Source organism: Mustela lutreola, chromosome 9 (genome assembly GCF_030435805.1).
Source record: "Mustela lutreola isolate mMusLut2 chromosome 9, mMusLut2.pri, whole genome shotgun sequence".
Lineage (NCBI taxonomy): Eukaryota > Metazoa > Chordata > Mammalia > Carnivora > Mustelidae > Mustela > Mustela lutreola.
Genome location: NC_081298.1, coordinates 128,007,554 through 128,020,277, shown reverse-complemented (window position 1 = coordinate 128,020,277; position 12,724 = coordinate 128,007,554). Strand labels below are relative to the sequence as shown.

General features: G+C 42.8%; 1 protein-coding gene across 2 annotated transcripts in view; it reads right to left on the bottom strand.

The window, feature by feature from the left end:
* Nucleotides 1-9,663, bottom strand: part of ATAD2B (ATPase family AAA domain containing 2B) — a 150,457-nt gene extending 140,794 nt beyond the window's left edge. For both annotated transcript variants that reach the window (XM_059132520.1, XM_059132521.1), the window contains exon 1: nucleotides 9,317-9,663. In XM_059132520.1, coding sequence (XP_058988503.1) covers nucleotides 9,317-9,532 — 216 coding nt within the window. In that variant the 5' untranslated portion in view covers nucleotides 9,533-9,663. The remainder of the gene's footprint in view (nucleotides 1-9,316) is intronic.
* Nucleotides 9,664-12,724: the final 3,061 nt, after the last annotated feature.

The window sequence follows — 12,724 nt, the reverse complement described above, 5'->3', positions numbered from 1 at the left end:
ATCTGGAATAAAGCAGGAAAGAAATTAGAAACAATTCTAAAAGAAAAAGTTTCTTTAAAAATATAGGGAGAGGGGCTCCTGGGTGGCTTAGTCAGCTGGGAATCTGCTTAGAGCTCAGACTGTGATCTCAGGGAGTCCTGGGATTGAGCCACGCATCAGGCTCCCTCGCCAGAGGGGAGCCTGCTTCTTCATTCTCCCCTCCTGCTCTCCCTGCTTATGCACTCCCTTTCTCAAATAAATTTTAAAAAAAATAAAAAATAAAAATATAGAGAGGGATACCTGAGTGGCTCAGTCAGTTAAGCATCTGCCTTCAGCTCAGGTCATAGTCCCAGCAACCTGGGATGGAGTCCCTCACTGGGCTCCTTGCTCAGTGGAGAGCCTGCTTCTCCCTCTGCCTGCTTCTCCCCCCTGCTTGTGTACACTCTCTCTCTCTGACAGATAAATAGAATCTTAAAAACAAAATAAAGTTTTTAAAATAAATAAGGGGGGCCAGGGGGATAAACAGGAGCTCCTGGCTGGCTCAGTCAGTAGAGCATGCAGCTCTTGATCTTGGAGTGATGAGTTTAAGGCCCAGGATGGGTACAGAACTTACTTTAAAATATTAAATTAAATTAAATACACACACACACACATATATATATACACACACATATATACATATATATACATAACAGTAAGATTTGAACAACAAAAAAATTAGGTAGAATCCTAATATGAGACGAGACACAGCACCTGGGTGGCTCAGTGGTTAAGCGTCTGCCTTCAGCTCAGGTCATGATCCCAGGGACCTGGGATCAAGTCCTGCATCCTCGAACATCCAGCTCAGCAGAGAGTCTGCTTCTCCCTCTACCCCTTCCCCCCGCTACCAACCCCCCCCCCGCCACGATGTTGGTGCACGCATGCTCTCGCTTGCAAAATAAGTAAAATCTTTTAAAAAGAGGGAGACAAGATTTTAGTATCAAATAATCAATCCACACTATATCAAAAACATTACTATGGACGTAAAGTGTTGTTCATAAAATTAGTAACAAAAGAAATTAAAAAGCTAGGTATTAACTAACAATGTACTATATACTGGCTAATTAAACATTATAAAAAATAATAAATAAAAATTCCATAAGAATCCGGGGGGGGGCTAGATATTCCCAAATACTGGCAGGTGTCTGGGGATATAGGACCCCCTATAAACTACTCTTAGAAGTAGAGACCAGAGCAGCAAATGTGAAGTAATATTTAAATACATGTATCCTCTGTTCCACTTCTGGGTATCTCAAAGAAATTCCTATACCAAGTCCTCAAGGGACGTTGTATGAGGATGTTAACTGCAGCATATAACATAAAAAGACTGCAATGCACAATTCCAGGGGATACAATTCACATAGACTACAGTGTGAATGGTGCCTCCTTGACTTTTTACAACATGGCAGTCCTGTAAGAGTGAACCAAAGACAAAAATGCTTGCCCATACTTACTCACACTTACCCACACTTGCCCACTTACATTTAATGTAGTTGTACTTCATAAATATTTATTGACTGAATGAAAAAACAAAGGAATAAGCAAGCCTCACCACCAAAGTTAGGCTGAATTTTCTCCAAGTTCCTGTCTTGGAGATGAGAGAATATATCATTTTATGGCGATGTGAAGCACCACTGGTCCAGAGATTCTAATTTGGGTCCTAGAATACAGACACAAACTAATAATGCTAAACATGTTTAATTCACTAGTATGTATCTCTATTTATAAGTATGCTATATAATCTCTTTTCAAGAGGTTTAAAGCATGACACTTTTTTTTTTTTTTTCAAATGGAAAACACTTACCTACGCCCTCAAATAAACAGATTCTCAGAGCATAAAAGAAAATGTACACACAGGGTGCCTGGGTGGCTCAGTGGGTTGGGCAACTCCCTTCAGCTCAGGTCATGATCCTGGAGTTCCCAGATTGAGTACTACATTGGGCTCCCTGCTCGGCAGGGAGTCTTCTTCTCCCTCTGATCTTCCCCACTCTCACGCTGGCTCTCTCTTATTCTCTCTTTCAAATAAATAAATAAAATCTTTTTTTTTTTTTAGATGTTTTTAAAAAAAGAAAATGTACACACTTTTGACAAATATCACAGAGCAGAGTGGACAGATGGCAGCACAAGTACACCTCTAATGTAGACCACAATGCTCCAGATTTACTCTTTATAGAGATTTTTTTCCCCAAGTCATCTTTACAATACTGCAAAATGATCTCTCTACAACGTATCTGCTCGTCTTCCTACACCCACCCCCTGAAGTAAGGCAGCAATTACTGAAAATCACTATCCAATATTTCATATCCCTATAGGCCACTATTCCCACTTTTAGTCCCAATACGTAATCCAAGACACAACTCTAGACAGTCTATACACAGTATGTAGAGAATTTCCCGACTGCACAACAGCCGCCTTCTTTCCTTTGCCAGATATTTGTGGAAACTACTGACTGAACAGCATCAAAGAATAGTGATAGGGCGCCTGGGTGGCTCAGTGGGTTAAAGCCTCTGCCTTCGGCTCAAGTCATGATCCCAGGGTCCTAGGATCAAGCCCCACGTCGGGCTCTCTGCTCCACAGGGAGCCTGCTTCCTCCTCTCTCTCTCTCTGCCTGCCTCTCTGCCTACTTGTGATTTCTCTCTCTGTCAAATAAATAAAATCTTTAAAAAAAAAAAGAATAGTGATATGATAAGTACAGATGAGACAGTAAGATACCAAAGTGGAGAAAACAGAACTAGATTTAAATATGAAATCCACTTATTACCTATTTAATATTACTTATTACCTACTATTTATTACCTAATTGGTCTTCTACACGCCATTTAACCTTTTTGACAACTCATTTCCTCAACTGTAAAATGGGGGTACCATCACCTGCCTTACAGGGTTGCAGGGATTAAATGAGACAGCATTAAACACCTGGCATGAAATGCTAAATAAACCTTAGTTTACTCTCCTTATCAGGCTACCACTAATAGGCAGAAAAGCAAAATGCAACAAGTAAATACAGCTCAAGTAAAGCCTGCAAACATGAAAATAATTTAAAATGAGGCATACTTGAAACACCAAAGTGGCTCAGTCGGTTAAGAATCTACTTTCAGCTCAGGTCATGAGCCCAGGGTCCTGGGATCGAGTTCCGCATCGGGTTCCTTGTTCAGGAGGAAGCCAGCTTCTCCCTCTGCCTGCCACTCCCCCTGCTTTTGCACGCACGCTCTCTCTCTCTCTCGCTCTCTGACAAATAAACAAAATCTTAAAAAAAAAAAGAAGAAGAAGAAAAAGAAAGAGTAGGCATAGCTTTAAAGAAATAAATAAAATAAATAAAATGAAGCATACTTTCCATTCACTCATTCAAAAATTATTTACTGCGCACTATGTTTGGCAGGCAATACTACCAGCATTCAGGATACAGCTGTAAATACAATTTTTGTCGTTAAAGAACCTCAAACATTTCCACTCAAAACACTGAGTAAAGGATTAGAACTCACCCCACTGATTTAGCCCCTACTTGAACTGACTTGTCTTGTTAATAATTTCTTGTATGTATACTATGTGTATACTTATACCCCTAAAAGTAGGGACTGTATTATTTTAATCTTCTACTCTCAAATTCCAAACATCTTTATTTTCACAACATAATTGGCTCCTTAACACCCTATTCATTAACAGAAATGTATTGAGCATCTTCTATGTGTGGGATGTGGCACTAGCCCCTTGTAATATAGCAACTGAGGGAAAATAAGATTCAGTGCCGACCCTCCTGAAGCTTATACACTATTCTAGTAGAAAAGTCTAGGAATTTTTTTTTTTTTTAAATAAGTTCTACCCCCAACGTAGGTCTTGAACTCATGACCCCAAAATCAAGAGTCTCGTGCTCTCCCAACTAAGCCAGCCAGGTACCCCCAAGGGAGAAAAATTTTAACCAAAGATATATATTCTACCTCCAGATGAAACTAAAATAACAATCTAAAAATGAAAAAAAAAAAATACAAAATAGTTAAAGTTCAAAAGCACCTGAAGTTTAGAATCTTACAGCATATACTCAAAGGATGTAGTAACAAATACAAATTATAGCCTAGTAACTGTAATTTAGAAGTTAGATGTCTTTTTCTTTCTTTCTTTCTTTTTTATTTAGGATTTTATTTATTGGGACATCTGGGTGGCTCAGTCCATTAAGCATCTGCCTTCAGCTCAGGTCATGATCCCAGCCAGGGTCCTGGGATGGAGCACTACATCGGGCTCCTTGCTTAGCTGGAATCCTGCTTCTTCCTCTACCTGCCACTCCCCGGCTTGTGCTCTCTCTCTCTCTCTCTGTCAAATAAATAAATAAAATCTTTTTTTTTTTTTTTTTTTTTTTTTGAGAGAGAGAGAGAATGAGCAGGAAGAGGGAGAAGCAGACTCCCAGCTGAGCAAGGAGCACAATGCAGGGCTCGATTCCAGGACCCCAGGATCATGACCTGAGCAGAAGGCAGATGCTTGACCAACTGAGCCACCCACCCAGACACCCCTTCAGATGTCTTTTCTATCATTTGATATAAGCCACGCACAACATACCTCTATAAAACTGTCTAGTTTATATTTAAACACAACATTTTATGTATGGTTTTCCCCTCTAACTTTGTACTTTCGTAGAAGTTTTTATCCAAAAATCCCAACTGCCTTTTACTCAATAGCTCATTTTTCATGAAATCCTCCCACAGCAGAGAGGTAAAACAAAGATAAAATAGTCCCAATAAAAGACCAAAACCCAAATACCAAGAAATCAACTCAGTAGGGGACACAAATGAAATTTCATTGTGTATGTGTGAAAAGTAATGCCAAATATACAATTCAGAGTAATACAGCACATTTCTGAGGTGGATCCTTGAAGAAACAGGATCACTCTTCATTCAGGCTAAGCTACTGGTTTGGGCCTTAGCCCTCCTAGCAAGTAATAATCCTATATCACCCGTCCAGCTGGTTTCTAGAGGCTACAGGTTTATCTATAATTAGGTATTTAGGGAACATGCAATCAAGGACCTATCAAAGAATGGTTACAAAGACTACGTGCCAGCGAAAATGCTTTAAGGAATTAATATGGATTCACTGACACAGATATTTTAAGTTTCATCCATGACCTTAAAAACTGAAACTGAGGGACGCCTGGGTGGCTCAGTTGGTTAAGCAGCTGCCTTCGGCTCAGGTCATGATCCCGGCGTCTTGGGATCGAGTCCCACATCGGGCTCCTTGCTCTGCAGGGAGCCTGCTTCTCCCTCTGCCTCTGTCTGCCATTCTGTCTGCCTGTGCTTGCTCTCTCTCTCTCTCTGATAAATAAAATCTTAAAAAAAAAAAAAAAAAAAAAAAAAAAAAACTGAAACTGAGTATCTAGACTACAGAAATGGCCAGTAATTGAATTGTTTAAAGTTGAATTTTCAGGGGCGCCTGAGTGGCTCAGTCTGTTGGGCTTATCTGTGTTTGGCTTAGGTCATGATCCCAAGGTCCTGGAATGGAGGAGCCCTTCATGGGGCTCCTTGCTCATTGGGGAGCCTGCTTCTCCCTCTTCTTCTGTCTGCAGCTCTGCTTATTTGTGCTTTCTTTCTCTCTGCCAAATGGATAAATAAAATCTTTAAAAATAATAATAATAGGGTGCCAGGTGGCTCAGTTGGTTAAGCAGCTACCTTGGGCTCAGGTCATGATCCCAGGGTCCTGGGATGGAGTCCCACATCAGGCTCCCTGCTCAGCAGAGAGCCTGCTTCTCTCTCTCCCTCTGCCTGCCGCTCTGCCTACTTGAGCTCTCTATCTCCCTGTCAAATAAATAAATAAAATCTTTTTAAAATAATAATAATAAACTAAAAGAATAAAGTTGCATTTTCAGTTGGCTACCACAGGTAATCCTATGAACACCATAGCTATTTTGGTTCAAAACTGTGACAGGGGACATTGTTTAACACATTACTCAAGACCCTGATACATATGACAAAAACTTGCTCTACTGTGAAGAACTTCTGTTTTTACCTACTCATCTGAGTGTTCTATGCATTACTACATTTTGCTTTCAGACCTCTTTTTCATGTTTAACCATCAATTTCTACCACTCTGCTTCTATTGTGTTGGTAAATGCATGAGTGTTGGAAAAGAGTAAGTACAAGGTGATAAAAGAGCATACTAAAAAAGGACTCAAAGACTTTTTTTAATGAAATTAAGATAAAGCAAGTTTACCTATAAAGTATTATTCTAACCCTCTCAACAAAGATGGGGCCTCAGAATGTACTATATAACCTTCCCCAAAAACGTAACACACTAGTGATGAAGTCAAAAGCAAACAGGCCTAACAGAAATAAAAAAAGAGCTGAAATATTTTTCAAAAACTGCTTTCCAATTCTGGGAATATAATATTAGTTTGCTGAGAGTGACTCTTTGGTGGAGCAAATAAATGCTAATTGATCATATTAACTGACCTAAAAGAGGTGAAATTTTATACATACTAAACAAACAAAAAAACACAGTTATCAGAGTATCACAACTAACTACATAAATCAAGTTGACATTTAAAAAGTTTGGGAACGGGGTGCCTGGGCTGTGCCTTCAGCTCAGGTCATAATCCTAGAATCCTGGGATCGAGCCCCCCCCATTGGGCTTCCTGTTTGTTGGGAAGCCTGCTTCTCTCTCTCCCTCTGCCTGCCACTTCCCCTGCTTATGTTCTTTCTCTCTCTCTCTCTCTCTCAAATAAATAAATAAATAAATAATCATTAAAAATAAAATGTGTAGGCACAAGAAAATCATGGTCATAACCTACAAAATGTATCATATGTGTATTTCCCAATTCTACACATACTTGGGGGGGAAAAGGCAAAATTATTGGCACAGCTCATGGTCCTATGACTTTTAAAGCAAATGAAGTAACTCTAAACAGCACATGAAATCTAAAAAGCATCCAGGAAGTTGAGGAGTAAGGGAAGAAATCAGCATCAGGTATAAAGTGAAGAACATAAAAGAAGAAAAAGGAGGACCTCCTTAATTATGTATCTTATAAAAAGGAACAAATTTCTTCCTACAAAAATAAGGGTCTCCTAAAGCAACAGCATGAACAACTCCATTTTCCAACAAGTAAGTCATTACAAACACTAGCAAATGGCTAAAACTCCAAAGACACAGAGGGTACCTATTTAAATACACAGGAAAGAGTACTAAATTCTTGCAATTCATAAAACGAACTTGAGAGAAGAACTTACCACACTCATATCAACCCACCTTAGAAATACATACAATGAAATATTCAGAAATCGCTTTGTAAATATATAGTCCATAAACTTAAACTCAGAATTTTAACTTATCCACTTTTAAAGGACCGATGACAAGATTAGTAAATTTCTTAAATTTCTCAGAGAAAGCCATTAGATCATTCTATCTAAAACAGAAAAACAAATATTTTAAAGTAAATCTTCATCAGCCTGTTATTTACAGCCTTTTAAAACATTTTCAAGGGATCCTTGAAACAAAGTTTCATTAGCATCCTTCGAGAAAAAGCTGTACTGCCTTTCATTCCTCCAGCCATTTAAAAGCTACCAAACATTCATTTCTACATTAGATTATTGATTCCTTGCCTTTTAACATCTCCATAACAGCTGCTTGACAAATTACTTCACCTTATTCCTCAGGGGGTAAGGACAGCATGATATCCATGAATTCAAAAATGGGACCACAAACTGATCAGTGACAGATGAGCTAATTGCTTCAGATGAATTAGATACTGCTCTAATAGACTAGGCATTCAAACCATTATACTACAATTAAATGCTTACACTCTAAATATTTTTCTTGTACTTGGGTGTAGAAGACAGACCTTTCTTAAATTTACTTCCTTTTTAAAATATATGTCAGCTTCAGAAAGTCTATAAGCTTGTACACATTGGGAGTAATTTCTACAAAATGCCAAGTTTTCAAAATAATTATTCTAAATAGTATGTACAACTTTCAGATTTAGCTTTCTCATTTCAACCTAAAAGAAGTTCGCCCCAAAAGAGTCTAACGAGACAGTTTTTTAAAATGTTTTCCAGACTTTTAGCAAAATAAAAACCAAATACATTTTCAGAGATACAATAAATATATTTCAGGCTAGTACAGAATAATGTATGATTATTTCCCTCAGTTCATTCTGATTAGTGTCTGAACAGTCTGTGATAGAGAAAAAGCACACACAAACCATAATCTTGCAGACCCCATAGAAAACAAAATATTGTTTCCCTCCCACAATAACAAAATGGTGTGAAATCAAAGGAGCATTTTAAATAAATGAATAACCTTTTCCAGCCAAATTAGTCTCAGTAAATTAGCCTCTTGCTAGACAGAAGCAATACTCTTTTCTGAATTCATAACCAATCTCCTAACACAAACTTCTCCATTCCCTTAAAGTGACAAAACAAGTGCAAGCTTAGAGTTTTATAAAATGAGCTCTTTCGACCACTTTTTTTTTTTAAAAAAAAACTAAATCTCCAGCCTTCTTCAAATGTCACGTGTGCGACTGTGTGACCATCGTGTCAATTCACCTTCTATCAACTATTCCCATAACAAAAATGCAGACATCCAGGAAACCATACAATCTGAAGACAGCGTGTGCAATCCAAAACACTCGAAGTGCCCCTTTTGAGACTTGAAGCTCTGCTGGAAAGCTCTCCTGGGTCCCTGCTAGAACCCTGGCTCGCTAGCTGGCTGATTCCCCAGCCACCAAAATCCTGCTTGATCTCTGCTGCCTGGAGAGGCGACAGCGTTGGTTTTGTTTTTAAAGTTGGTGTCAGAGCAGCTCCAAACTTTTTTCAGCATCCCTGCCTGGCTGCCAACTGGAGCTCTCCGTTCACTTCCTCACCAACTTGAACCACCCCCAAACAGTTTGAGAGTAAGCTGGAGTTGAGACACCGGCAGGAGCTGACACACTTACAAGAAGGGTTTGACACCGCAGAAAACTTTCACTTCTCTTCCCCAGCCCTTCCACCCGGGGACCCCCGGCCCTCCGCTCCGGCTTCCCTAGAATTCCCCTCTACGGCACGGCAAGGACACCGCAAGCAGACCGTTCTGATGTCCCCGAAAAGACCCCCCAGAGCTCTCTCCCCCCACACTCCAGTCCTGTTCCTCACACAAAAGGGCCGGACCAGCAAAGCTGTCGCAGCCCTGCCTAGCCGGGTGCCATCCTTCACCGCACCCGCAGACCCGGTCCCCAGCCGCCCAAGCGGTCTCCGCTGGAGGCTTCGTGCCCTAACCCGGCCAGACAAAGCCCCGGCGGCCGGGCCGGCCCTCGCCAGCCTCCGGACTCGGGCCGCCGCGCTCTTACCCGGGCCTCTTCCAGAGCGACGCCGGCGCCACCGCTTCCCCCGGCCTTGGCGCCGGGGCAGCTGGCAGCGCGGGTCTTGGAGGAGCGGGTCCGAGAGGAGATGAAATGGCTGCTGCCTCCGGTCGCCCCAGGCTCTGCTCCGGCCCCAGGCCCAGGCCCGGGCCCAGGCGACTTCGACCCGAGAAGACGCAGAGAGCTCTTCCGGGTGTTCACCATGGTCCAGCCAGGAGGACGGGGTCCACACCGCGCCCGCCGCGCCCGGGAGAGCCAAGGAAGGCCGGCCCGCCGGCCGGGCAATCAGGGCCAGTGGAGCCGGGCCGGGAGAGACGAGCCGACCCGCACTCTGCGGAGCGTAGACGAGGACAGGCGAGAGTAGGGCAGAGGAAGAGAAGTAGGCGTGAGAAGGCAGAAAGCGAGAAGCGGGAGCGATGCTCCAGGCCGACAGCTCAGACCCTCCACCGGCTTCACCCTCCTCAGCGGGAGCCAAGCGGAGCCGCCATTTCTGCCCCTTTCTCTCTCGCTCTCGCTCTCGAGCTCCGTGCGTCAGGGATCCAGCGCCGCAGGGCCGACGAGACCGTGCTTCCGGCCGTGGCCGCTGCGGGGCGCTGCAAGGCTGGCCAGCCCTTCTCCGGTCTGGTTTCCCCCTCCTCTCCCTCCGCCCCTCGAGGAGACCCCGCCCAGCGGCGCGGCGTCAGCGCTCGGCGGCCCGAGAAGGGACGCTCTGGGCTGTGGGAGCTCTATGGTTTCCAGATCTGGCCGGGCGTCCGGGAGGGGGATGGGACTAACCAGAAGGGGCTTGGGGGTGAGAGAGCGCAGGAGCTGTCTTTGGAATTCTCACCACCTTCCCGACCCTAGTACCCTAGCATCTGCACCATCGCCCCAGATGGGCTGGATGGAGTAAGGAACGACCGACAAAGGCGGGAGATAGACGGGGACACGAGGGCGCGGTGACCTGAGTTGGAAATCCCAGAGGTGTCTGAGGCAGGACACCGAACTTGAGTCTCACTTTTCGTGGCTGTAAAAATAAGACTCTAGTAAAATAGATCTATGCGGCTTCTGGCACATGTTAAGTTTAAGGAAGTACAAACGCTAGGCCCCTGCGTCTGTATACAAAACAAGAAAGGGTCGTTTTCTATATGTAACCTTAGCCAGGTAGATCTAAGAATCACAAAGAATGAATTCTTTCTCTTAAGGGTCTCCTTTATCACGGTCGCTCCCACCCGCGCAAGAATTACGAATATATAAAGCTGAACACAAAGTATAAAATTTGTGATTTAACTTTCAAGGTTTAAAACAATATGAAAAGCTCTCCAGTAAAGTAGAAATTATGTTAATTTCACCAAAATTCTCGATATTTTCGCGATAGTCTGTTATCCACTGGGCTTAAGTTCTTCCCGTTTGCTGCAGTAAGAAAAATTGAAGGCTCAAGAAAAGTCCTGTAAAAATACTCAAGCTGCATCAAAATTAAAGCATTCTGGCCATCTAAGCGCCGTCGTTGAACAAAACTTCGTCCAGCACTGAATGGAGGTAATAGTTCTGCTTGGAAAGAAGTATGGATGCCAGGATAATAGGCGAAGTCCACTTCCATTATTGCAACATACCACCCACCACTTAAAAAACAGCGTCTTATGGGTGTGGAGACCTTATAATGGAAACAGACCTGGTTTTCCTGAATCAGTTAGCTTTGTAGGAGACCCCTGAAGGGAATACAGTTTTCCTATAGAAAGAGGCTGGTTTAAAAAAAAAGAAAGAAAGAAAGAGACAGGTTTTCGTTTGTATATGAAGTGTCCTGCATGCAAATTAGAATATGAAGGATTTGTGTGCTTTCCTCCCTGTTTTGTTTCTGTCTTTGTTTTTATAGTCCTCCATTGAGAAAGCCAGATATGATTTGAGCTATTATTCTTGATGAGAGGGCAAAACACAAGCTGGCAGCCCATAAAGCACCACCCCCCCCCCTTTAAGGTACCATATGTATATATTTAATTTTCCTCAGGCACTAGTGACTGCCTAACAACAGCAGGGGGAAAACAAATAGTCAACTGATAAATATCCCAGTTATGTAGGACATGAAACTTTACTATTTTTGTTTGTAGCTATTTTTTTGTTGTGTGTGTGTATTTTGTCTTGTTTTTTGTTTTTTAAGATTTAATTCAACTATTTGAGAGAGAAGAGAGAGCACATGAGCTGGGTAAGGAGCAGAAGGAAAAGCAGCCTCCTGGCAGAGCAGGGAGCCAACACCTGGCTCAGTTCCGGGACTCCAGGATCACAACCTGAGCTAAAACCCGTTTGTAGCTGTCTTAATGATTTACAAGAAAAACACAATCTTGGGGCACCTGGCTGGCTCAGAGGAGCATGTGACTCTTGATTTGGGGTCATGAGTTCAATCCTCATGTTGGATAGAGAGATTAAATAAAGCTTTTTAAAAAAGGAAAAGAGGGACGCCTGGGTGGCTCAGTCAATTAAGCTGCTGCCTTCTGCTCAGGTCAATCCCAGGGTCCTGGGATCGAGTCCCGCATTGGGCTCCTTGCTCAAAACAATTGGCTTGAGACTCTCTCACTCTTCTCCCACCCCTCCCCTCCCCAGGCCCCACCGCCCCCCACTTTCAGAAATAAATAAATAATATTTAAAAAGAGAGAGAGAGAGAGAAGAAAGAAAGAAAAGAAAAACAATCTTACTAATAGACCTCCAGGAACCTACAGACTCAACATCCTAGAGCCCTAAGGTCAACTTCACCCCCACAGAATACAAAACCCTATATATTTCGTCACTCCTCACAGTCACAATGCAACTCTCTCTACCCACAGGTCCTGTCCCCGTACTGTAATAAAGACACACCTTTTTGTACTGTAAAACATCTCAAGAATTCTGTCTTCACCATTGGGTTCAACAATCCCACATCAATAACCGGTACCATTTACTGTCAATAAATGTTCGCTCTGAACCCATCTGGTCTTAGGTACTCCGCCAGGGAAATTTTTTTTTTTAAATAGCAACACATAGTTCTGGCCCTCCAAATTACTTACAGGCAAGAGGGAATCAAGAAGACAGGCAAGAGGGCGCCTGGGTGGCTCAGTGGGTTAAGCCGCTGCCTTCGGCTCAGGTCATGATCTCAGGGTCCTGGGATCGAGTCCCGCATCGGGCTCTCTGCTCAGCAGGGAGCCTGCTTCTTCCTCCTCTCTCTCTCTCTGCCTGCCTCTCTGCCTACTTGTGATCTCTCTCTGTCAAATAAATAAATAAAATCTTAAAAAAAAAAAAAAGAAGAAGACAGGCAAGAAACCAGCAAGCTGCAATATAATGTGACTAAGAATGAGGCACAGACCTCTAATTCAAGCAGGGCCTTAAGGAAAGCCCTGAGATGGGGCATCTGGGTGGCTCAGTGGGTTAAAGCCTCTGCCTTCAGCTTGCATC